The following is a 27,748-nucleotide window of genomic DNA, read 5'->3' on the forward strand; positions in this document are numbered from 1 at the left end:
CGGTGTGGAAGCCTTCAATGAGGTCTCCTCTCACACAAGGCAACAGCCAAAGGGAAGTCCTTGAGGCAAAAAGGATGTATGTGTTCCTTCATCAGGAGAAAAGACAGAAGCAAAGAGAAGTAAAATGGTTTGTTACAGCTTGCTTCCCAAATCCCTTGCAGGATTTGCTTTAGGTGTTCCTGGACACTTGCTACGCGAGCAGAGCCTGATCAAGGGGCAGCTAACTGCATGCTCAGATCACCAGTATCTCACAGCAACCACTCTCATGGCTGACAGACAGCTGCAAGCATGCACGCTTGGAACAGCCCACCTCATTAAAAAAGAACCATCAAAGGAAGATTTTGATTCTATGCTCAAGACCAAATATTCAGTCTTAGAGCCGGTTCATGCAAACGTGCATGCACAAACAGATATATATATACATCTATGATGCATGTGTGCATGCATGTATGCTAATGCCTACATATATCAGTGCAACTCCTCTTGTTCTTTGGAGGCTTGGAAGTAGCACAGCTGTATTTATTTCATAGCCACAAAACAGTGCCTTGAAAAATCAGGCCAAGGAGTTCCCACAGGGCTCAGAACACAGCAGCTTAAGTCAGTTCAAACTGAGGGAGCTTGCAGCAAGCCATGATGAATGGATTAAATGAGAGCAGAGTAAGGAAGAAGAATATATTAAAGGAGCACCTAGTTATTCATCACATCTGCTACCTGTGATTCTACGTACAGCAAAGTGAGTTTCGACTTTCATATGATGAGTTTACAATGCCAGAAGACTAAGGAAAAAACATGAGCACACTTGCATTCTTTCTGTTTGCAGACACTCAACATGAGCTTTAATGAATGAAAAATATGAAAGCTACAGCTTTCTAAAAGCCTCCTTTTCAAAGCAGAACCTTTCCTGCAAGGAAAAATTAGCATACAAGTATATCTCCTTGTCCAGCAAACATGAAAAGCTGGCTAGAAGAACGATAGCTCTCCTTCAATTCTATTTTTACTTTTCTATTTTATGCTGGGTGGTTTTGTCAGATTCAAAATGCAACTGCATTTTGTGAGACCAGTTAGTCATTACACAAATCTTCATCCAGCTTTGTGAAGCCCTCACACATTCTACTGTAAAACACCAGGATGGATATACATCGACAGGAAACAGCAGTCATTTCATACAGAAAATTTTTAATGTTAATCAGTACCTTTGGGCTGTATTCTCCACCCACTATCCTATCCTATTCCAAACCACTGTAGCTTCAGTGTTCGATCCTGCCTACTGAAACGGTGAATCACTTTACTTGTAACCGGAGGCCATATTTTGTTAGCCTTTATTACCACTTGTTAATATGAATTGCTGCCAAAATCAATGGTAGCATCTACCCTGAGAAGAAGGTAAACGCTCTAGTGTGCTCCAGGGTCCTGCTGCCCTGACAGTTCTCTCCTCATCCTGTATTTCTGAGCTGCCCTTGGCAAACAAAACACAGACCCACAGGAGATGGATGGACAGATAATGGATGGATGGATGGATGGATGGACGGACTGGATGACTGGTTGGACAGGTGGATGGAAAGGAGGGAGGCAGTAAGAAAGGTGGAAAGGAAGGCAGGAAGGCAGGAAGAGAGGGAGGGAGCGAGGGACAGAGGGACGGAGGAACGGAGGGAGAAAGGAAGGGATGAAGGAAGAGAGGCTTCTCTAACCCAGATCTTTGAGATGGCTTCCTGTGATGAGGGTACATACCTGAGATCAGAAATTCTCCAAGTTTCCCTGCTCTCAGCACAGTCTCTGAAACAAAGTATGATGTCACTGAGCTCAGAACCCAACTCTAGTGGATTGCAGAAGCTGGTTGACTTCTTTTAAAGTAGTTAAAAGTCAAATATACTCCTCTCCTGTGTTTTCTTTATATAAAATGACATATAAGCTTTTTGTTTGTGAGGAAAATGAATTTCAAACCAACTACTTCTTATGCTACGTGTCAAAAAGAACTCCTGAATCCGTAGTCAGATGATGATGACCATGCAGACGACGCTGGGAGGGATGTCCACACATCTGCTAGAACTGGCCAGCAGTGCTGGAATTGCACTTCATAACTCTTCATAACCGCCTCACTAACATGTACCCTTTGCATCTGTCTTAGTTAGGAGAACAATGCTGTGTGATTGCTCCAGATGAAGAGGAGGGGAAAGAAAAATAAACCCACATTCTCTTTGTACAGAGTTCATAATGAAAAGATGTGGGAAGCCTTGTTCCTCAAGCTATAGCACCACACACCTATGAGAATTTCTAAGGAAGGGATGAAAAAAGAAAGAGAGGAAGGTCTGTTAGGAGATGCACAATCTCTGTATAAGCGACAATCATCCCCAAATCACAGCTAAAGAAGACAAAATCAGAGGCATGGCACTAACAAAGTACCATGATAATGCACTAACAGAGCAGGCAGCCAGCCCAAGGGGAAGCTCCCTATTCAGGGTTTCTATATTTATACTAGGGGATGCAAATAACTGACCCAGTTGCAGGTTTGTTTGTTTTCTAATCACTTTTACAAGTATCTTATGTGTTTTCAGTCTTTCTCCTTCCCTTTTCTTTCATTTTTAATGGTGGGAAAATCCCTCTTTCTTCCTTATGGGAAATCTGCAAGGATTTACACGTTGAAAGAAAAAGGCAAAGCAGGGAAAAAGGATTCTAATTTCAGATCATCAGACATAAGCAAATCTATGGGAAGCCAACAGGGCAACTCCCTGGAGCCGTGGGGCAGGCTAACAGCAGCTTGCGTGCAGGGTGCTGGGAAGTGGGGGGGGGTGGAGAGGGTTTACAGCCTGCCCTGGGGCAGTACGAGTGGCACAAAGCCACACAGTGCTGCAGGGCAAGCAGGAATCTGCCTAGCCTTCATGGATGGAGAGAATGAGAACAGGAGTTGGAGCTGGAACGACTGTGCATGCATTTATCCGCTACTTAAAAAAGGAAAAGAATGCCCAAAATGCAATTGAAATAAAAATAAAATGTGGCTTGTTTATTTACCTTAAGGTTATACATTACTGTTATTATACTTTGACTGAAATGCACTTTTTGTTCATGCCAATGGAACAGAGAACTGCTGATGCACAATGCGGACAGGGAGTGCCAAATTCATTTAAAAAAAAAAACATATTTAGAAGCAACAAGACAATGTTCAGAGCAGGAGACAAGCCACCAAGTGAGTGTATCAGTGTACATATTCACATTGGACAGATACTGCAAAACCACCCAGAGTGACAATCTCAAGTAATAAGAATCAAAATCCTTGGCTTGAGTGAGTGGGGAGCCATAGCAGGCAGGATGTGAAGGATAAAAACATTGTGGAAAAAAAAATTAAGGCCAATAATTGGAGGAGGGGTTGGAAATTGGAGAGGAAGCATTTAGCATATATCCTCATTTAAACACATAGGTAAGTAATCTGATTTTCAAGCAATGCCAAGGACCTCACACAGATCATTAAGATGGTGCCTGAGATACGAACACAAGTATCTAATTTTAGATACCCCAACTTAAGTACCAGGGAGGGATTCCAGAGGTCTAAGGAAAAATACACAGCAAATTAAACTCAGGCGAGTTCATGATGAGAACAGCTCTCACATTTTGGCCAGATTTGCGGACAATGAAGCACCTCACCAAAGTACAGCAGCATGGCAAGGTAAGCAGTAGAATTAGCAGAAAAGTAACAATAACTTCTGCAAAGGGGCCACTTGGAGTACAACAGGGAAAGGTATTAAAGAAGATGTCTTTTTAAGTTGTTGGAATCAAAGAATAGAATCACGGAATCATTAAGGCTGGAAAAGACCACTAAGATCATTCAGTCCAACCACCAGCCCACCCCCACCAGGCCCAATGCCTACGTCCCTCAGTGCCACATCCACACGGCTCTTGAACACCTCAGTGCCACATCCATGCGGCTCTTGAACACCTCCAAGGACGGTGACTGCACCACCTCCCCGGGCAGCCTGTGCCACTGCCTCATCACTATTTCTGAGAAGAAATTATTCCTAATACCCAACCTGAACCTCCCTGGCACAATTTGAGGCCATTCCCTCTAGTCCTATCGCTGATACTTGGGAGAAGAGGCTGATTCCCACCTCATCACGATCTCCTTTCAGATGGTAATACAGAGCTATGAGGTCTCCCCTGAGTCTCTTCTTCTCTAGACTGAACAACCCCAGTTCCCTCAGCCACTCCCCATCAGACTTGTGCTTCAGATCCCTCACAGCTTTGTTGCCCTCCTCTAGACACGCTGTAGGGCCTCAATAACTTTCTTGTAGCAAGGGGCCCTAAACTGAACACACAGCAAGGCAGCGTGCCTTGTGGAAGTCCTGGTACTAGTGAGCTCCTACTTTTAGTTTGGTGTTTAGCAAGACTCAGCTGCCATTGAAAGTATTTGTTGTTGCCAGCACTCTTATGACTACACAGCTTCTGGTTTTGTCTAATGAGATGATATCAAGCACTCTAGAGCAGGTTTCACAGCCTGGCATTACCATAGGACAAACCCTCACCGTTTCACCAGCATGCATACAGAAACATTCATGCAAAACTCAGCTGGTCTGCACCAGCTTGCCGCTGTCAGAGTTAAATTAAGCATGCAGATTTTATCTGGTACATCCTGACAGAACCTGATCACTCAAACGCTGTCACTGAAATGCACTCGCACTGCAGTACGCTTATCTGGGCCTACCGGTTTTAGTTACAACTGGTATATCACACATCTCCTGATAGCCCAGCTCTACCCCACTGAAGGAACACCCAGCACTGAAGTCCTCACATTGGGAGCTACCTCCTCAGTTCAGAGGGGGCAAAACCTACAGGGAGCCATGACCTGTTGGGAGCCATCTCATATCTAAGAGCCCAACGGGTGTGGGGACAGGGCTGATGGTGAGAATTTCTGAGAAGGAAAGGCCGAACTGTGAAGCAGGGTAAGGCAGCTTCATGATGGAAAGTGAAACCAGCCAGCTCTGAACCTGGCTTCAAAAGAAAGTGAACGCTCTGACTTAATTTTCACTAAGGGCATGGAGGAGTGAAATGTGTGAATACCACATCTGAGGTATCTGGGGAGCTAAATTCAAAGGGTTTAAAATGTGCCAGTCAGCAGGAGTTTTTAATCTGCATCCCAAAACTATGAGAGAAGTGGTACAAGAAACCACAGGTTTAAGTACAATAAATTTTATATTAAAACCTGCAGATCAGGATCCTGCCTGGGACTGGGGAACAAGTGATCCAAGAAATGATACAGCCATCTGCCAAGCCTCAACCGCGTGCGAGGCTGGGGAACACATCTGAGAGGAGGAGGAACAGCACAGCAAGAAGTGGGAAATGAGTAAAATGCCACATGGATTGTGGCACACTCATTCGATCTCTTTCTCCAACAGGATGAGCCACTTTATAGTGGTGAAGTGAGAAGTAGATATCTTTCTGGGAAAGTACTAGCTAAGATGAAGGTGACAAAGACTAGCATAGGAATTATGATATGAGTAAGAAACTTAGAGTTGTTATACTGAAAGGAGAATTATCTGACTCAAGGGACAAGGTTTTTTAATGCTTTCAGTGATGACATTCAAAGAAAAGAACGCACTTCTGACTTGTGCTGCCGACACAGAGAAAGAAAGACACAATATAAAAGATATTGTCTCATATTGATCATAAGATCACATTACTGATGTGATATTATAGTGATAAAAAGCAAATGTAGTCAAAAGATGCCCATCCCAGGCTTTTCCAGTAGAAACAACAGTGAATGCTGCCATAGAAGCCATTCACCTCATCCAGAATAACACTTGCAGTCTTCATCATTCATGGCAAAGGTCAATAAACGGAAGAATACCTTCAACAAAAGCAAAGCAGATACAATGAAGCCCAGATCTTCTTTTTGAGGGTTAAAACAACAGGATTGTTTCATACAGCAAAACAAAAAAGCTGTGTAAGGACAGGATCTGTGTTCACAAGCAGAAAAGGGTAACTTGAACAGTCAATTCAAATAAATGTATTCATGACAGTTTTTCAAGTTCCCCTCTGGCTTTGCAAACTATGGCTCATGCAGGAACAATGTTGCAGCTGGCATGCATCAGCTACCTGCGACCAGTAGAAAGCCAGCAGTGAAGGATGGCCAAATACAGGTTTTGTACATTGAGCTCCTCTGAGAGCTTTTGTTTTCTTCTTCCTTTGAAAACAATTCAAAAAACATCACCAAAGAAAGAGCAAGAAAAGGTGTTCCAAATCCTGTGTGGGAATTTTCCAGCATCAGGCTCCCACTTTCTCTCAGTGCCTCACTAAATACCCTATGAAAAGCGTAAGCAACTGTTCACAAGACAAACAGATGACAACTGTCCCAGCAGTATTCTAAAATGTAATGCCCTAAGACAGCCTTGTATGAAGGTGCCTCCCATGGTAGAAAATCAAGATTTCAGGCTCCCCAAGCAGAGGACTCCCATCTGGATCTTCCCTGTCATGGAGGAGTGACATCCTCTTGGGTACAGGACAGAAAACTGCACATGAATGCGTACACACACGTGTGTTTGCAGGTGCAGGAGTGAAGGGGTAAGGGCAGGGATGTCACTCTTTCTCTATTTTAATGGTCTATTTAGAAAAGTAAGTTTTCAGTTGAAAAGACTTAGTGAGTTTTAGTGTTTGTAGAAATTGCTCAGCATCCCGGATGAGGCTTGACTCCATCTGTGTGACGCAACACTGTCTGAATGCAGCCCTCCGCAAGTTATAACTGCTTCCAGAGTTTCTCAGCTGTCCCAGATTCATAAACCGCATTTCAGTGAATAAACCTTTCAGCAAAAAAGAAAAATGGATCTCCTACCCCGAGGTGAAACATTACTGGAAAGTCACCAGGTGTTGCTATTAGAGAGAGTGCTACAGAGCTCACCTGACTGAAGCCCAACCAGAGCATTGGTGGAAAACTGCTTACTGTCAGCTCTGCTTCCGTGCGTTCTTTCAAGAGAAGGTCGCTAATACATTCTGCCTTAGTCCTTATTAGAAGAGTATTTTTCTTACTTGTAGATGTTACTACAGGGTATAGTCACATAAATGAAACACTATATGGTGCTAAAATACAAGGTACATAAGTGGGATTTACTTATTATTTTTAAGGAATTCTAAAGTACATATTAGAAATGCAAATGTTTAATGAAACAATAGCTGAGCCTCTTCAAAAATGCCAGCCTGGAGAAATATCAGCCACACCATCAAACGAAGACACCATAAATCTACACGACACCTTATAATTTCAGTAGCAGTAGGTGTCATTCCCTCATTTCAGTGCTTCATATTGGTATGAGGCCCAAAATAGCCCTAAAAGAAAACACCTAGCTTCCCCTTTAAATTTACAGAGTGGTAGATGATTTTAGTAGCTGAGAAAGCTACTGATATTTTCTGTGGCATCATTCCCAGCCCATATGAAAATAAAAGTTGTGGTAAAAATGCACACATCATGTATTTGTGAGCATACTGATCATATTCACCAACGTCCAAGCTAGAAGTGAATTATTCAGCCCACCTGAGCTCACAACTGCTCCTGAATTCCCATAAGTGGCACCTGCCCGATAAAGGAAGAGGTCTCCAAACTGCAGAAGTGACCACTCTTCTCCCCCACTTTCCCAGCACTGTTTTTGTGGGTATGCACACAGGACCCATAAGCATGCTGGAGCCTCTGTAATGCAAAAAGCAGCAGCACATAGAAAGATCCCACTGTGTTCCTGGACAAAGAGAGTTTTAGTGAGACAGGTGTTAAAAATAGTATCATGGAGCCCAAACATCAGGCCTCCTGTAAAGCCAAGTTTCCTCCCTCCAGTGCCAAAGCCGCCAGGGAAAGTGACTTCCATACATTCTGCTCCTCAGCCAGTCACAGCCTCACCATATTGCCATGCTGATTCAACAGACCTATAGCAGGAGGATGAACTTATTTTAATAGCATATGGATATCCCTCAAAGACAAAGGCTATGGCCATTTTAGAGGGAATTTTTAAGGGAAGCCCCCTGAGGTATTTTTGACAGGCCAAAAGAAAGAAGCGAAGGACACCTTTATCATCGAGTTCAACAAAGACTCCTTCACGTTGCAGTGCTGCATCAGCCTTTGCCTCTCCTTTTGGAAAGCAGCACTCTCTGTACTAGTTAAGAGGTCTTTAGTGATGAAATTTCCACATCAAGAGTAGAAAGCCTGACCTGCAAATACTTTGGAGGCCTCTGAAGTTCTGCCACCAGGGACAGTCTTCCCATCTTTAATAATTAACTTGCCCACTGATGGGCTGCACATCCCTTACAGCAAACAACTGTGAAATCAAAATATTTCCAATGCAACTCCTTCCTCCACTTGCTTACTTGCCCTTTTCCACCACTTTCAGACCCAATGTATCTAAATGAAAAGAAGAAAATAAAAGCCAACGTTTTGCACTTCATCATTTCCAGTTTTCAACCATGGAGCCATGGAGCATCCCAAGCTGAAAGGGACCCACAAGGATGACCAAGTCCAACTCTGGGCTCCACACAGCACCTCCCGAAATCCAAACCCTACCTCTAAGAGCACTGTCCAAATGCTCCTTGAATTTTGGAACTCGGGGCTGTGCCCACAGCCCTGTGCAGCCCATTCCATGCCCACCTCCCTCTGGTGCAGGCCCTGTCCCTAACGCCCAGCTGCCCCTCTCCTGACGCAGCTCCATGCCGTTCCCTCGGGCCCTGTCGCTGTCACACAGAGCAGAGCTCAGCGCTGCCCCTCCGCTTCCTGTGAGGAGCTGCAGCCGCCATCAGGCCTTCCCTCAGCTCCTCCGCTCTGGGCTGGACACACTGAGGGGCCTCAGCCGTTCCTCATACAAAGCATATAAAATCTTCATCAAAAAGCTATCTTCTTTATATTAAAGGAGGAAAGACAGCTCTGTGCCGTGCAGGAATCCAAGCTACAAATCTATTTGCCAGCGCAGAAATGTCAGTCACAAATTCGCTAGAGCATGACCTCTGACTATGCCTGCAGAGGCCACTGCAATACAGTTATATGAGCAGCACTGTGACACAGCTTATAGTAACACTTTTTTCTCCCCAAAGAAAAACAAGCTTAGCATAAGCTATTCCAGCCAAGTGCAGTTTTGCTGCCGTAAGCGCCATCCGCATGATGAAGGCTCTGCGCTGCTGTAACAATGCCGCGCAGTGCACCACGGCAGCAATGTGCTGTTAACACCTCTCTGGCCTCGCTGCACCGTGCTCTCGCACCTGTACTTATCAATGTGATGGCTTTTTTCATTCCTAAATCAACCTGGATGCTTTCAGCTTTCTGAAGAGGAAAAGCAGCACTTAGATATTGCAATGCTGAGCTCTCCTTCCCGAGATGCTACACGTGATTATTTCCAGCCTACAAAGGTGCCAGCTTCTGGCTGCGCCAAGGGTGGGCAGGAACCTCAGGTCTGTCAGGGGAAGAAGTGTCTCCCTCCACATTGCTGACACCAGCTTTTTTCTTCAAAAGGAAGCAGTTGAGCTCATGCATATCAGCCTCATGCGGAGCAAGTCACCACATGAGCAACCCGGTCCGTCTGCCTGCAGACATGAGCAGCTCTGCTGAGTACCTCTGCACCCAACAGCTCAGAGAAATCAGCGCTAAATAATTCAGCAGTCCTCCAAGGAAGCAGGGAGGCTTAAGGAGCCATGTGCCAAGATGTCAGCCCAGCCTCCTTGGTTTCTCAACTGCAGCTGTTAATTCTTCTCTGCCTCACACCAAAAAGGAAAGGTAAAAAGACCAAATATTCCCACAGTGGCTATGTTCAGGCAGGGTATCCAAAATGCAGTCAAGCTCACTTGTCCCTCGTCAAGAGGGGCCCTGGGCAACCCAATATAGTGCCTGATCTGAAAGGTAGCAACTCTGCCCATGGCAGGGGTTGGAACTGAATGCTCTTGGAAGTTCCCTGCAAACCAAGCCCTTCTGTGATTCTGTGAAGAAATGATCACTGCTTTAAACGTCCAAGAGCCAAAAGAGGACAGCACAGCGTGGAGGAAAAACACCTTTCCTCCAGCCTGTCTCATATGCCGTAGCAACCACCATGCTGTCCTGCTGGTGACATCTGCAAGGCTGCAATTAACTACTAATATTTCTGTAATATTACATAGCATGGCAAACAGCAAACTCATTAACTGTGACATTTTTGTGAGATTTCTCTTGATTCATCTGTTCTTGTATTTATGAAAGATACAGAAAGCTGATGTGTTTCCTTTGTTTGTTCCAAACAGATCCACTATGTTTCAGGGCTCATTTCATGTTTAATTAGGAGATTAATAATTATGGACATACGCCGAGAATCCCTTTAAAAGATAATAATATTTGAGGAGCCTCCTCATGTTAAAAATAAGAGTCATACTACTCCAAGAACCATCCGAAATCCCACTGCATCAATTAATTTATGGGATATCATTTCCTCTGACCACTTATCAGCACAGCAGATCACAAGGGAGACCTAATTTAAACCAGCCCTGCTTGCAACGCTCTGGAAATGAAACAAATAAACTACGGCCGCGACAGATGCAACAGCACTTTGAGGCCAATTTCTACCATCACCACTCACACCGAACTCTGCACTATGCAGCAAAGCCCTATTGATTGTGCTAGGTAGAGGGAAAGAAGGAGGCAGGGGCTCTCAGTGCAGACCCATCCCATGGGATGGATGTGGTTGAGGGGAAAGCCCTCACGATCGCCAATTGGGACCCATGGCAGCCCAGTGGCACACTGCAGCCGCCAGGACAGTGACAAAGCCAGACATCCAGAACAAAGCCCCACAGACATTCTGCAGTGCACCTTCATCAAACCTCCAACACTAGTATATGCAGCACCCTAGTGGGAAAGGGTTACGAACAAAAGAAACCAGGCATTAAGTTTGGTGTGTCTTATCTACACCCAGCTGTGGGAAAGGAGGAAGGCACTCGATTATCACTTTTCATACAGGTTTTAACACGCCTCAATGTATTCCCTGCCTCTTAAAAAAAAAAACATGAAAAAGAATGCATAATCACTTTTGCAGGGCACCTTTCCGCTCTGGCTTGTAGAGTCTGCCCTGCATGTACTTTTCCCATCGCGATGTAACTTGCAAAACATTTTACACAATGGCCACCGTGAACTTTTAAAGCCAAACAGCCTCCCGCAGCCCCACCAACAAACTAGAGAAGCTCCCATACTCACTAGGAAAAATGCCCTGGTGAAATTTGGATGTGTAACTGAATGAAAAAAAAAGTATGCAATGTTTTTTTTTACAGGGGGGGAAACAAGAAGCTCCAGACAGCAGTGGTCGTGGCTTCTCCACTGGAAGCAACACGTCCTGCTCAGGGCCTCTGTTCCTATGGTCTGGTGAGAGGGACAGGCTGCTTGCTTGGGGCTTTTCTCTCATCAGTGCCTGGGGAGCCTAAAGAATGCATGTGTGTGCACACAGCCTGGAAGGCTAACAGTGTTCTGGGCTGCACCAAAGAGGGGTGGACAGCAGGAAGAGAAAGGGAGGGGATTGTCCGCTTCTGCTCTGCTCTCGTGAGGCCCCATCTGGAGTACTGCATCCAGGCCTGGAGTCCCCAGCACTAGAAGGATGCTGAGCTGTTGAATTAAGTCCAAAGGGAGTTGGGCTTCTCTAGCTTGGAGAAGGGAAGACTGAAGGGAGACTTCATTGCAGCTTTCCAGTACTTAAAGGGAGTTTACAAGCAGGAAAGGGACTGATTTCCTACACTGTCAAACACTGAGAGAACAAGGGGGAATGGCTTTAAATTAAAAGAGAGGAAATTTAGGTTAGATGTCAGGGGGAAGCTCTTTCCTCAGAGGGCGGTGAGGTGCTGGCACACTGCCCAGAGAAGCTGTGGTACCCCATCCCTGGAGACACTCACAGCCAGGTTGGATGGGGCCCTGGGCAGCCTGAGCTGGTGGGGGGCAGCCCTTCCCATGGCAGGAGCTGGGGCTGGGTGGTCTTTGAGCTCCCTTCCAACCCAAACCATTCTGTGATTTTACGAATGCAACGTATCACAAGCATTTCTTAGCAGCTGCTGCACAGCCCACCGTAGGAAACACCAGGTGGATGATGGCCCAGTCAGCACCGGGTGCCAGAGCTGACAGGTATAGACCTCCCCAAGAGGAACCTGACTGTGGCACACAGGCAGCGCTGCCAACTGCTGAAAAATACAAGAATATCTCTCAGAGCCATTCATAAAACCTGGTGCTTATCGCAAGACACGGCTTTGTGCTGAAGCATTAAAAAAAAAAGCAGAACATTAGGAAAAGCAGCTAATGAGATTGGGAATATCAGAATGGGAGGAGAAATGAAATGTGTTGTAATTAACCTCAGTAATGAGCAAGAATGCTGGAAAAAACTCTAGGAAGGCTCTGTAAGAGGATTTATATGCATGCACAGTAGCCCAGCACTGTTCTGTCTTTGCAACGCTACATTTAAACACAAGATTTTATGGCACGATCCAATTTTTTTTAATTTATGTTTGGTAATTCTGTTTTGATCTTCCTCCTTAAGCCTGACTCCTGACCACGTTTTGAAAAGGAAATGAGTCTCTGCTTGTCTCAACAAGTAAGCAACACCTGCTCTGTCACTTTTGGTTTTGCTGTACTGTTTGGGTTTTGTGAGCGCTTTTTTAAAGCCCAGCCTAACAGGCTTAGGGAAAAAAAAAACCATGACCATCTTGGGGAACAATAGAGCAAAAGACTTTATTCATTGATTCCTCTGTTTTCAGCAAACATATCCTGATGTATCTCTGACAATACAAGATGAAAAATGCAGAAAATGCAAACATAGGTGGGATGGTGCTTCAAAAGAAAAAGGTACGGCCCTGCTTTGGATTCCAGCTTCTTCCTACAAAGCCTGTATTCTGGGATATTTCTGTATCGTCAAGAGACCTTCTTACTGGAACCTTTAGCAAGAAGGGAAAACACAGCAGTGTTCTGCTTGCCAATTCTAATTTGTTTATGCGAGTTTTCCAGAATTCATGTTCTTTTCCCCACAGAAATCTAATGCCCACTTGCAAGGAAGATATTTAAATGCCATAAAATAAGACCTGAAAAAAAGCTCAGCACTGGCATAATGCAATTGGCTCTAACCTGACTCAAGGGATGTTTTTATATTAATACTTAGAGGATGAATTTAAGCATTGTCCCACAAAGCAACATCGGGATCTTTATTTCAGCTACCACCCTGACAAGTAACTTTATTAAACAGAAACAAGATTAAAAAATTATGCAGAATTCCAGACAGAGTTAACCCATAACTTACTTGAGCAGCTTGAGGCACAGATCAATGCAAAGAAAGGACTGCTAGCAATGTGTAGGCAATGAAGCCATCCCTGTGCTGTTTTTTAGTGAACATTCAGATGAAGATTAATGGAGACAAGAGGACAGCTCTCTTAGTTACCTGTCAGACAGTAACTTCATCCTAAATTAAATTATGAATTGTTGATCCCATAAGCACACTACTTACATGTTTTCTTGCACATGCACCATTTAAGACAATATCCATCAAAATGAAACAGAAAATAATTTTTTTGTGGCCTCTAAGTGTGTGATTTTGCCCAATTAATTCATTAATGGAGCTTGAGGGAAATATTCAGGAGAAGAATGTGATGTGCTGTGAACAGATAAGTAAGATGTTTCAGTTGTACATCTTTCCTAATTCAGCCTGTTTAAAAAAACAAGCATTAAATAACAATACTGAACAACCGTAAGTGCGGTTCTTGGTACTAAGCTGCAATAAAAAAGCAAAATGTTGTTAATTTTCTTGGTTCCTTCGCTGTGCCAAGTGTAACGTGTTGATAAATTTCTACAGAGAGGATGTAAGTCACAAAGCACATCCTTGTGCGACAGTGTGAAACAACAACGCCAGCCTTGCTCATGCCGTGGGGTGATAACTCCAGCCCACGTGCTCAGACACCTCAGCAGCTTGTCCTAGCGGTGCTGAGCTGGGGGCTGTGTAGCAGCAGACGGGAACCTGCAGGAGGGCTCTGAGAAGGCACATCCATGGCTTCTCTGCAGCTTGCTGCCTGCCAGCTTCTTCTCAAGGTTCCACACCTTCGCTGCAACACTTCTAGGGACGCACTAACAGAGATCCTGATAGCCTCTGCACAAAACTACAGACTGTTAACACTGGAAAAGGGGTTGAACAATGATAGGACAAGAAAGAATGGCTTTTAACTAAAAGAGAGCAGATTGAGGTTAGATGTTAGGTGTTAGAAGGAAGCTCTTGCCTCAAAAGGCAGTGAGGCACTGGCACAGCTGCCCAGAGAAGCTGTGGTGCCCCATCCCTGGAGGCGCTCAAGGCCAGGTTGGATGGGGCCCTGGGCAGCCTGAGCTGGTGGAGGGCAGCACTGCCCACAGTAAGGGTTAGAATTTGATGATCTTTAAGGTTCCTTCCAACCCAAACCTTTCTATGAGTCTATGAATATGCATATAGAGTAAAATAGATGAGGATAAATCACATTCAGTGTCATGACAACTAACCATAAATTTTAATTTAGACAACACTATACCGAACATGACACACTGAACTACTCTGATCATGAAGCTGTGATTGATGTCACATGAACTAACTTGATGCTTCAGCATCAGACTTAAATGCATTAATATTTTGTTTGTTAGACTAACCTACAGAAGAACCTCAACATCCTACCAATATCTTCAAATCCCTATAGATGGAGAAAAGCTGATGCAATAATCATCCCATTTTTTCAAAGAAGGTTGCAGTGCTTTTCATGAAATAAGCCAGGAAGTGATTTTACATGCCAAGCCATGTAAAAAGTCTAATTCTGAGCAGAATTAGAACTAGGATACTAATAATTCAATTTTTAATGAGGAAAAATGACATAAATAATTAAAAAGTAATAATTGTTATGGAAACCCAGCTGAAACATTTGCTGGTTTTAAATTAAAATGGTTTCACTCTGGACTAACGAATGGTTTTATTTAGAATATTTTCAGTGCTCTCTTACTAAAAAAATCACTTAAATTTAATGCATGTTTAATTGAAAGAATAACCTACAGGACTTGGAAGAAAAATCTGACAGAATTTTATGGATTACTCTGCACTTCTGGTTCCATCAGAAGTTAATACAAACACACATTTGAGTTGGAAAAGATCCTTAAAGGCCATCTACTCCACCCTCCCTGCAGTGAACAGAGACACCCACAGCTCCATCAGGTGCTTAGAGCCCCATCCAGCCTGACTTTGAGTGTTTCCAGAGACAGCATCCACCGCCTCTCTGGGCAACCTGTGCCAGTGTCTCACCACCCTTATCATAACATCTAGAGGAACCTTGTTCAAATGAAGTTCAAAACATGACTTCTCCTAAAGCAAATATGTGGAAATGCAGTATTTCATCCTTTCTCCTCACTCTCACATTGTGCTGTTTTGTGACTTGGTCTCAATCATTTTACCTGTAGCAAGGGATTGTAAATACAAAGGGCAGGCTGGTCAGGGTGCGGTGGCTGAAAGGATCACCATGGGCACACCCAAGCGCACTGTTCTGATTTTAATTTGGGCTTACAGGCTGAGCAGCTCAGAGACCAAGTATTTCATCACTACCACCACTGCAGGGGCAGTAACTTCCAGTAAAGGACCAGCATAGACAGCTGCGGGCAGTCGGTGATTCAGTGCTTGGCTTAATTTGCTGCTGTAGAAGACAACACCCTCAGCTACCTTTTCTTCTGCACTTGCAGGGCCAAGAGTCCCATCTACATGCCACACGTGGCCACTGCTGGACCCCATGCCCCAGAGGGCCTCTGGTGCACACCCCACATTTTTCCAGCCAGTAGGAGAGTAGTGGAGAGACCTAAGCTCTGGTCACCATGCCACCCTTTTGACAACAAAACAAAGAAAGTTCAATCTACTGATTCTCATCATAAGCAGGGTAACTCACCTGGGGAGCCCACGGGCCTCCAGGTGCCTCTGAAGGGACTCAGATATCTGAGCATCCCCCAGGATCACATCTTGATGAGCTTGCTGAGCCAAATGTGCATACACATCTTTGATGACAGCCCAAAGAAAAAGGGCAGCTGCACCGGTCTGCATCAAGCTGGAAGCATAACTGATCACTCAGTCAAAAGAAAAACAAACAACATTCAATTTCTGTATAAAATCATGATAACCCAGCTCAGGCATGCAATTTGTATGCCTCATACTCTAAGGGATCAAGTTCTTCACATACATTTCTGTTTAATCCTTTTAGCATTATTACAGCGTCATAGTGAAAATAAAATAATGGCTTTCAAGTGTAGCTGTTGAGATAATCACATCCATCCAGAAACAATCACAAAACCTTGAGTCTTCAAATTTACAGCTATCAGCTAATGCTAACAGGTAGCACTTCAGATCACGCTCTGTGCTGCTGAATAGATCCAACCACACAATACAAGGCCGTCTGTCCCATCAGGCATGCCTATTTTCTGTCATTAGCCTGATGGAATAACCTGCAGCACTTATATCAGGCATGTTCATGCTCCTGTTGTTTTCTTACATTTTGCTCTACTGCTTATTTTCTCTTATTCAAAAAAGATTTTAGGAGAACCGTCAGAGGAGCCATGTGGGGTGTTTTGCAAAGAGGGGCATGTGACTTAAAGCTGCTGCATCCTTCTTCCTAAACTTTTAAATTCCAGAGGATTCTGTTTCATTGCAAGCTAAGAATCTCAGACTGCAGCATCCACACTGACAGGTTTATTAGTTTATTTAGTTGTGAAGCTTAAGCGAAGGCTGCATCTCACAGCTAAGGGACGAGACTAAAGCTCTACTCTCCAATTTAATTCCATGGATTCACAGGCAAGAATCTTAAATCTCCCTGCGTCTCAAATCTCCTTTTGCAGATGGAGCAAGTGCTTTCCTATGCGTCTGAAATTAAGTGAGAATAAATCTATTTATACAGGTGAGGTATTTGAGCAGATGAAGTGCTGATGACAAATACCTAGTTAGATAGGAGAGGCTGTGCTCAGCACTGCACAATTTCATCAGGGCATCAGAAAAACACAACATCATTTTACCTCACATAAAAAGCCTCTCCAAAATTAATTGAGAGGAATCACATGCACCTCCTTAAGAGACAACTAATATTAGCCTGATACACAGACTTGTAGGACCCACTCAATTACTTTGAGGTAATGCTGCAATAAATTGTAGGTCAGGCACGATGGAATATGAATCCCTGGCCTCCAGCATTCATCTATTTGGTTTAAAAAAAGGAGGTCGGAAGAAGATAATCCGCTTATTGCTCTGTCGGTTTTACTAGGAGAGACTCTAAACATGAAATTCGGTCCAGCTTTAGTCATAACAAATTAATTTCATTTGTCAATAATCCCAAATCTCTGCCTCACTCAGTTGCGGGAGAGCCTGAAACACCCTGGGGGGGACCTGCAGGGTGGCTCTAGTCCTGGACACTGGTGGACTCAGTGCCCTTCTAGTGGGGAGCTGAGAGCACGGGCAAGCGAAGCCTTTGGAGAGGCTGCGCAACTTGATTTATTTCTGAGACCTCCTGAGAACCTTGCTAAGAAACTCATGTCGACACATTTTGGTACCTCTTGGCGCGACGAGGATAATGAAAAGCAAGCACTGTCAAGAAGGCATGAAGATGCCATCTCTGCCTTCTGTACCAAATTCTGGGCAACATTAAGACATGACTAATGCCTTTCTGCAGATTGCAGCGAAGCAAGAAATTTTACTGTCATGTACTGAATGAATCAGTAGCTCTGAGAGGAATAAAATGTTCTAAAAGCTTTTATCCTCACATACTTAAACACTCCATTTTTCAGAGAATTCAATGAAAGTTTAACTTTTAATACGTGCTGAAAATGTTGTAATCCCAGATTCCTTCTCATCAGTATAACAGTGCCAAAACCTATTTTCCCTTGGATTTGTTTTACTTCTCTCTCTGAATAATTTTGGACTTCGGCATGCCACAAAGAAGCCAGAGGAAACAACAGGTGGGCAGAGGTTTTGAAAATCTGACGCTGCTCCCTTAAGTGACTCATCACGGGGTTCAATTAGCAAAAGTGCATTAAACATTAAAGGGATTCCTGCACAGAAATAGCTCTCTGCAGCTGGCCGGTCTCGGTGCGTTTAAAGTTGGAGATCTTCACTCTGATGAGCAGGTTCAAAACTGCTCTTAAAAAACTGGCTATCTACTGCTTGCCTGCCATCTTGTCTAAATTACAGGCAAGCTAAGGGTGGCCAGCCCCAGCTGGATGAGGGGTATCCAGCAATCTCAGGCAGCACTGGCTAAGACAGTGTTTCAGAAACAGGATCATCAGCCAGTAGACCTAGACCAAGCGCAGCAGGAACAAGCAAAGTTGGAGCAGGTTGCAGTGGCAAGCAACAGGCAGCCCCACAAAGCGGGCAAGCCCACAGCGCCATACAAGGGTACAAGTCCTTAAGAGGATGGAAGGCAGGCCTACATCTTGGAAATGAGGTCACCAGAACCCAAAACTGACTTCAAAGGGAAGATCTCAGGCTTCTTGTTGCTCTTTCAGAACACACCTCTAGGCTAAAACAATTGAGGGTAAAATGCACTGCAAATATTCAAAGCATATCCAGTAAATAACATTAAAATGTTGTAAATCTTCCTAAGAGCACAGGACTCTATATCCCAAATAGCACAATGGTGAAAAGCAAACCCCAAATCCGAAGCTACCGGCAGCCCCTGCTAACAGACCCAGAAGGAAAGCCATTCTCCAAGGAATGAGGTGACACCCTTGGAGAGCCACTTCAAAGCTCTTTTCTATTCTGTCAACCAAATACTACAATGTACTAAGGCTTTTAGGATTGCCCATCTCTGTAACTCTACAAATTTTAGTATATAGGATATTTTTTCTCTTAATAGATTTATTCGCAAGTTTGTCTGCCTGACCACTCACTATATGAGAACTGTGGTGTATCTGGGCTCCTTTTGTTAGTCCTCAAAGACTTCCACCTTTTTTTCCTTCACATTCATGCACAGCACCAAATAAGCATTTGTTACAGCACTTCACTGCTTACTTTCACAAGACACATTTCTCCAACATTCTGCGTTGCTGAATTATGCAAAAATAGCATACTCCACTGACATACTTCCTATACATTTCACAGATTGCTGTGTCTGTGTTTTACACACAGGAGATGTGTTCTCTTGAAATGTCTCTGTTCCAAGATACCATCTACCCAAATCATCTCCTGAGATTTACCACAGACCTTGCCATACTGATGCTGTGATTGCATCTCAAAGCTCCAATGTAGACTAAAGTCTGACTTCCCACCTGCTTTACTATCACACCATGATATGTGATGTTTGATGCAGGAGTTCACACAGAGCTGAAGCTGCTTTCCTTATTGTAGATTTGGCCTGTCCATCATCTTGTGTCCATCAACTGTTTGGTGCTGGCAGAGGGGAAGCTGCACTGTGTCTGGAGCAGCGAAGCAGACCCAGCTCCCACTTCCCATGGTACCCAGTGCTTTGGGGGAACTGTACCATTCAAAAGGCTTTCGGAAGGCATCAAGTGGCTTAGCCTCTTGTCTTCCAGAAGGATTAACCAATCTAAAAACATAGAATCATAAAACTGCTAAGGTTGGAAAAGACCACTAGAAGCATTTAGTCCACCTTGTCAGCCCACTCCCACCATGCCCACTAACCACGTCCCTCAGAGCCACAGCCACATGGCTCTTGAACATCTCCAGGGATAACTTCACCACCTTCCTGGGCAGCCTGTTCCAATGCATTACCACTCTTTCTGAGAAGAAATTGTTCCTAATACCCAACCTGAACCTCCCCTGGCACAAGTTGAGGCCATTACCTCTTGTCCTACAGAACTTGACAAGACTCTAGCCCACCAATACGTTCAGTTCAGAGGCAAATCCTTGTTTCCAGCTCTCTCTCCCCTCCATCCTCTAAATCCTTGTCCTTCCTACAATCTCCTCACAGTCAGCCCCTCCCTGCCCCTCCTCTTGCCTGCTGCCCTTCAATTCCAACATGGGGCCATCACCGCAGCTTCCAGTTACCTGATGGGCTACCAACAACATGCCACTGGCATCAAGCCTGCCAAACACCCCATTAATGTCACTGAGGTTTCACACAACTACCATTGCCCTGGAAAAGGAGATCCCAGTGCGGTCGGCCATAAGATTCTCTGAAACATGAAGGCAAAAACAGAAGCTAACCTTGCTACATGCTGCAGTCTTCTACGTTCCTCAGGGACCCCAAGTGGCCTCCACAGTTTTTGTGGAGCTCTGGATATTTATACAGATTTACCAAGTCTGGGTGGCCCAAAGCAACCGACTACATCTACCTCTTGCTCAAAAAAAAATTCTTATTCCTCTTAATTTCTCTTAACAAAATAAATTCCAAACTTTAAGGTATGCTTAGGTAACCATGTCAAGTATAAAGATCTGTTCTAAACAGTAAACAAAAGCTGAAATGTCATGCATTCAATTCCTGTGCCTCCAGAAATGACAGCTTGATGGAACATATCAAATACTGTGACTTCCCAAATTTAAAAAAAAAAAAACAGGCTGGTAAATTATAGTAATTTTTCACTCCATGACAAAATACAAAAAATATACTCTCTCCAAACAAAAACAAAAAAAGATTACCAAGAAACCATCCAGATGTTACTGAAGCATTAAGATTAATTTGCTTTGAAAAGAGGAAAGCAGAAAGAAAACAACTTCTTTTATCAGAAGTTTAGTCCTCCAACTTCTAACTACACGCAGTTCCGTATTCTGCCTTGAATCTCACACCAAGATCCCATGCACTGCTAGTGCTTCACACCTCTCACAGCAGCCTCTTGCTAACTCCTCTTTGGGATGCCATGAAAGTCAAGAAAAATGCAACTTGCCTCTCACTTAAAGGAAAAAAAAGGTGAGAAAGAGCACTGTCGCTTTGCACAGGGAAATTGGATCCTTTGTCACAGTTTAAAAAAAATAACAAATTAGTTACTTTGAAACAAAGCAACCTTTGGCACTTTATTACTCACAGATTCCACTGACATTCATCCGACACCCAGCAAATGTTTGCAGAAACCACTTTGATTCACGGCATAAATCTGCAGCTCTCACAAACAGCCCCCCACCCAGGACCCCAACCTGGAGCAAGTCACACTCCCATGGCAGAGGCAGTGGCTTCAAGTGTCTCAGCTTTTGGCACACACAGAGGGGCCCTCCACAGCCCAGGAACAGGAGACAAAGCTCACATGCAGCCACTTCTTGGGGTCTGCTTGGCTGGCAAGCATGGGATTGAGAACACCTCCAGTATTCCTGACCCATCTCAGAAGCAATGCCCACCAAACAGTAGTCATTATATGGATACATTTTTTCTCCTTTAGATTGATTGGTTGTGTTCACTAATATCAAGCTGGAAAGATTATGCCACATGGTTAATGCCACTGGACACACTGACTTTGGGGATTTTTACAATATCTAGCACACCCCACGCAAATTATTAAAATTACTTTAGTTGACTTCAGCTAGGTAATACATCAGTTGATGTGCAAGAAATGCATCTATCAACCAATGCTGGCCAAGATGTGTGCCCAGGACCTGATCCCAACTCCTGCTCTAGTGCCAGGCACAGCTCTAACTTGTACATCCCACAGCCATCCCATCTCCTTGTGCAAAAAGGAGCCTTTGCCTCCACTTAAATGTCTCAGGGCCTGGAGCACAGTCTCAATATACCTTCCCCATAATGGTGAATACAAGTGAGTAACAAAGCCATTTTCAACTGGGAAGAAGATGGCAGAAGGTTTATTTATTTCTCCTCTGACATGACCACCAGAGATCCTCAGTGACAGGAGTACAGAGCATCACTCATCCATCTGTTTCATAAAAACAATGCTATCCAAGTGCTCTTTCAATGTTCACCATTCAATACAAAATCCCTTCAACAAGCCAGACATTTTCTTGCACTAGTCATATGAGACTAAGCTTGCCAGCTCCAAACTGACTGGAAGGAAAAAAAGCAAAAAAAGGTCTCTGTCTCTTCAGAGTGCTTTTGCCTCTTCCATCTCTTTAATGGAAAACCCAACTGCTACCAGAACCATCCCTGCCACCAGCACCCTCACCTTTCAGGAGGAGTCTATCTATATTGGCTACCAGCATATGAATCTCCCCGTGTTCCCAGGCAATTTGTATGCCTGATCTTCTGACAGATCCAAACCACTCCTGAAATGCCCCCGTCTGCAAGCACTCAGCAAGCACTACAGCACCACTGATGCATGCGCAGTGATTTGTGGTCAGGCCCAAGCCAGTTACTCCAGCTTACTTACAGAGCTGCTGCTCATTAGCTGTAACTCAGTTACACCCATGGCAATATGAGGCAGTGCAATTTATCTTACATCTCTCTCGCTGAAGTCGCACCACGGCACACTCACTGTAATCCTAACTGCACGCACACAGTTACTGCAGCTTGGCCGAAGCCTGGCAATTTGTTAAACTCCATTAACGACACTGAGTTTGAGCTCTTAATTACTTCATAATCAAGACCAGCTCCAGACAACAGTAGAAAATGCAACAGAAGACACTACTAGTCTTCCGTGAGCCAGCCTTCAGCTACCACCCCACACCTCACTGTGGGATCACTTGCGTGCTGGCTTTCCAAGAATATTTTCAGCTACCTGAGAACATGGTATTCCACGTCTTGCTGAAAGCCTAATTGGGAGCTTGAAAAAGCAATTACATTAGAAGTGTGTTGCAGTGAATCAACCCAACGCCCGTTTGCCTACAAGTCTCTCACTGCTGGCCAAGGGGGCTGCATTTCCAGAGCCTCTGCACACACACAAAATGCTTGCTTTCCCCAGGAAGGAAGGGGGGTTGATATTATCACAGATGCTCTCTGCTCCTCCAGTCTTTTGACACCATCCCACGGAGAAAGCAAACTGGCAGCAGAGAGACAGCCTGCTGAGTTAGGAAAAAAAGGATGCTGGTGTTTGTTTACAATTCAATTAAGACTTGAAATGTTGTGACCCATAAGGAGAAAACTACATTTTGGTTCCAGAAACCCTTCAATCTGATGTGACTTATGTCTTGTAAGGCACAATAAAAACATAAATATTTACTTGATAACTTCCTCTTTTCCCCTCCTTCTGCACTGTCTGCAGCACAGCTGGGCTAATCCCATTTCCAGCACTCTGAATCCTGACCTTCTTAAACAACCCCACACCAGGATGTTAAAACACTCTAATCTATAAATAATGCATTCTCCTCATCCAGCAATGGATTACTGTTCCATAGAACTCACTGGAACACACCAGATAGTCTCCAGTTTAACAAAATACTGAGAAATACAAATCAGCAGAGAGCCGCCCTCTTTCTTGCTAAATTCTTTCAAATATTTGACACCAAGATTTCTTTTGTATTTGATTTTGCTCTCTTAAAAAATTGTTATGGAGCAGTTATTCTCTTCCGGTCGCCACCAAAGACCTTTTATTTCTTTGCAATGGCAGAGACCAGCACTAGCTAGTTAGTCAATGTCAAAGCTAAGGGCAGTGCCAAAGAATTCTGCTGCCATAGAGTCATCCAGTCCAACCATCAGCCCACCCCCACCACGCTCACTGCCCACGTCCCTCAGTGCCACATCCACACGGTTCTTGAACACCTCCAGGGACGGTGATTCCACCACCTCCCTGGGCAGCCTGTGCCACTGCCTCACTGCTCTTGCTGAGAAGAAAGACTTCCTAATAGCCAACCTAATCTGTATCCAACCTGATCCTCTCCTAGTGTCCAATGTAATGTGTAGCTTCATTGAAAGTCAGCTGTGTCTGCTCAGAAGACCAATATCTAGCTGGCTTGCTCCCACCTCTGTATTCCCCCAGGCTGCCATCGTGCAGAAGCAATGCTTGCCCTATGCTGAAGCCAGCAGAAACCCCATCACTGATTTCCTGGAGCAAAAGCATAAAGCTAAAGCAAATGCTTGAATGATGCAAATCTGTGGCTTGGCAGATTTAATCCCAACATACATTCTGGAAAAACAAAGTGGTTCTGCTTCAAAACAAGTTGGAACCCTCTCGCACACAGACGGGCATCCTTTCAAGAGCGAGTTCCTTGAGGAGGTGCAAGCAGGCACGCCACGCTTCTGCTCTTGGTCCCTTAGCGCCATTTGCCATGATTAACACAGTGATTTGCCACACATTTCTTGTAGTGCACAGATCACTTCTGCCTCTGAAAGGATTGGGGAAAAACAAGCAGCCCACTGACACCCACAGACCTGCTCCTTTGGCTCCAGAACACCAACAGCAAGCGAACATTTCAGTCACCCCTGGAATATCAAAACACTGTCAGAGGAATTAATAGCTGCCTTGACAATGGGTTTCTGGCATATTAAATGAAACAATTAAAGCTCTAACATTTAAAACAGCTACAGCGTGACTTTGTTCTGCCAAAAACAGACACGGTACACTTTGCCTCCGCACAGGAAAATTCCTCAGAGCCAATAAGCTGTGAATCAGACCCAAACCCCACTCCTTCCATCAGGAAGCACCCTGTATCCCAGTGGCATCCCAGTAGGTCAGGGTCGCAGTGCAGTGCCACACAGACAGCCCCAGGGCCGGGCCGATTCTGAATGCTGTCTTAGTCACTGTAACTGCATGGCCAGGGTGCCCACATTTCCCGTCACCAACACAAGAATTAAGCAATTTAGATTTAAAGATAGCGACTGGTGTATGGAACATCTTGGTAAGCAGAGCAGTAATCAGAAAAAGCAAGCAACTTGATGCAGGACAGCCTCATGCAGCCTGCTTCTGCAGCACTGTCAGGATGTGGCCAGCTGCGAGACCCTTCAGACCCCCCTTCTCACCTGATTTAAGGGTGCTGCAGCATCGCCCTTCAGAATGTTTCAGCTTTCAGTGCCTCACAGAAACACCTAACAGAGCTCAATTCAAGTTGAAACCTTTTGCAGAGCTCATTTTAAACAATTAAAGAGCATGGCAACCTGTAATTACCAAAAATACAGCCAGACAGCTGGAGAAGGGAAGCATCTTGAACAAGTAACAAGATACTACATTTTCTCTCTGAGGGAATTTAGCTACTAAATACCTGGCTCCCTTTCAATCACTCTGAGTTCTCCCTGCCTGCAACAATAGCGTGGTGTGTCCGTACCTGCAACAAGCACAAGCCCCCTAAAAGCAAACAGTGCCTGATGATCCCATTAAACATGACTTAGAAAAAGAAACACCTCTGTCCACGGTGAGAAAAGACGCAAGCTGAGAGAGGAAAACCTCACAGAGGTTCCCAGACACGCTGCATTTCAGACAGCACAACAACGCAACAGCCCACAGACACATTTCACAGCCTGAGCTTAACTGCTGTCCCCAACCCGGCCCCCAGAAGAAGTTTGTGCTGCTGTAAATCAGCTTACCGTTCATCATCAGTAGCACAAACATCTTTGCTTGCCGTGTTTCACAAGCGCTGGCTGCCAATAACAGAAAGGAGGAAGCGTCAGCGTTTCATTCTCCTTCTGCTTCAGAGTGGGTGTAACTCACGAAGTTTCATGCGAAGATGAGATGGGCCCATTGGGTGTGTTTGAAGGCTTGGGCTCTCACCATCCCTCCCTCCCTCCCTCTCCCTGTAATCCTCCTCACAGCGCTCCCCAGGCGCTGGCTGGTGGGAACTGCTGCCACTCAGCCGCTGGCTCCCGAAATCCCAGCTCCTGAGGACTCCCCTCCGGGGTGGCTTTAACTCACCGGCATGACGAAGAGCAAGGGCAGCCCATAATTACAACACCCAGCCCGCCGACAGTGGCAACTCATGCCTGTGACCACAGCACAGTGGTCCCCTCTGTGGCTTCGCTGAACTGCGCCCTGCCCAAGGTTTGCACACATTTTCAGGGGGCAACTCAAAATAAAAACTTCTGACTTATTCTGCACTTCTTGTTGTTGTCCTCGACTGTCTTATGTACTGCAAGATCTCTCCTCAGGTGTTCCTCTGGGAATACATGCATGACTAACTGTTCCACGTTTCATTGTCCACTGGTGCAAAGAAACTGAAGAGATCTGAAAACTCCGCATGGATCAGGTATTTCTGAGTTCACTGCTTTCACATAGCTGTTTCTAAATTCAGTTTGAATCAGTACAGTCCCCAAAATCAGGATTTTCTAATGGCTGCTACCAAAAAGAAACATAAATATAAATCCTAAGCAGTTGTGTTTATCCATCAGTTTCCCCTATTTTGACTCTGTGCTCAATTATAAGGAAGAAGAAAAACAGTTATCAAACTATTCTTGGAATGATGCAGACAACACAGTCAATATTTTATACAAACAGAAACCACTAAATTAAACAACAAATTTACAGCTCAGTGTGATGCTTCAAAAATACAGAGCACTAACTGTATTCTAGAAGTTCTGACCTCTGCAATCTCCGACAAACTGGGCAAAGGACAAAATTATTACAAAAAGAAGAAGAAACTACAAAAGATAGGCACAAGACCGCAGCTCTTCCATGGTTTTGTTCAACTGCAACAAACACAGACCTATGGGGCTCCCCATGCTCAGGTGCTATGGATGCTGGAGGATGGGATGGGAGGAGAAGAAACTTTCCCGGAACAGCCAAGCTGAGGCAGCTGGACAAGTGATGTGATTCTGCACAACCATTCTTATACACCCCTTTATCGGAAATAGGCATGCATGCAAGCTGAGTTTACTTGCGGAACAGTCAGTTTTAGTCCACTTCAAACAGCAGGCTTTGTTTAACTTCACATCTAAGTCAGATCTTTCCATGTATCTGCCCACGCTCAGAAACCACCGGGTCCCCCTGTGGCTGCAGGCACTCCTGCGGAGCAGGGCAGTTCTCCGTCGCAACAGCAAAAGGGCTGAGGGAGGGATGGGACTGAACGCATGCTTGGAAAAGAAAGTAATGGAAAGACCAATCCCCAGCCTTACTGCTAATTTGAGCACAGAATGAGTAAAGCCAAACATCTGTGGGCCAGCCAGAAGAAAGAAACCGCAGGCAGACCAGGGGAGCAGGCTGACTCCTCCTGAAGTGCTTAGGAAGGGCAACAGCAAATCCCAAGCAGGCTAGCGAGCAGGTTTGGCAAGTTGGGAGTGATTCAGATGACAGCTGCTCCCACCTGCTCCAGGTTCAGCAGGGCACAGCAAACACTCACCGTCTTCAACGCATTTGAACAGCCCGAAAGGCAAAACCATGTTGGGAGCTCCCATGTCATCTGCACTTAGTCACCAGCACCAAAATGGCTTCTCTGTTACGTGGAAACTGGTGTGTACATATACACACACATGCATACACACAAGCTCCCTAAGATACAAAGCAATTACTCTCAAGTCCCAAAGAAGAAGCATATATGCTTACGATGTGAGATTGAAAGTGATTGTCTGAAGTGTTTTTCAGCTTAGAAAGACCAAAGAGGCACACCCTTTTGCTACAAGCCTTAAATGGATTTGCATTTTGTTACAGCGCTTTGTGACACCTTCTCCTGCCGGCTCCTGATTATCTAGACCAAGTCCACAACCAGCCCAGGATCCCCCCAAAACACTGGCTAGATGTGTCTGCCTTCCCCTCTAGGAGATACCTTCAGGCAAACAAGGCAACAGTCAGCCTGGCCACCGATGAATTTTAAACTGCTGCAGGAGGACCAAAAGCAGTAATTTCACCTCCCCATCTTGACCCGGTGCAAAAAGGATGACCCTTCTCCAGAACCAGGCTGAGGAACATGGCCCGCAAAGGCCCCAGAGATTTCCAGAGCAAAGTAACAGGCGCAGGTAGGATGGGGAACAGCCAGCTGGCAACACCCCACCTCAGCCTGTTGGTTCAGGCCCGCCAGTCCCAGAACAG

At 44.8% G+C, this 27,748-nt stretch overlaps 1 protein-coding gene across 12 annotated transcripts in view; it reads right to left on the reverse strand.

The window, feature by feature from the left end:
- Window positions 1-27,748, reverse strand: part of TIAM1 (TIAM Rac1 associated GEF 1) — a 172,436-nt gene that overhangs the window by 87,591 nt on the left and 57,097 nt on the right. For 3 of the 12 annotated variants that reach the window (XM_085241813.1, XM_085241817.1, XM_085241776.1), the window contains exon 1: window positions 27,063-27,185. The exons of 6 other annotated variants lie outside the window; for them this stretch is intronic. Coding sequence is in view for 2 of the 6 variants with exons in the window: in XM_085241752.1 (XP_085097878.1) it covers window positions 27,063-27,117 (55 nt within the window). In the remaining 4 variants the exon portion in view is untranslated. Of the gene's footprint in view, window positions 1-25,317; window positions 25,455-27,062; window positions 27,203-27,748 lie in introns of those variants that run through there. 3 more of the 12 variants (XM_085241752.1, XM_003202907.5, XM_010722814.4) reach the window with 3 other exon arrangements.

This window comes from Meleagris gallopavo, chromosome 1 (genome assembly GCF_905368555.1).
Source record: "Meleagris gallopavo chromosome 1, MGAL_WU_HG_1.1, whole genome shotgun sequence".
NCBI classification, from domain to species: Eukaryota; Metazoa; Chordata; class Aves; order Galliformes; family Phasianidae; genus Meleagris; species Meleagris gallopavo.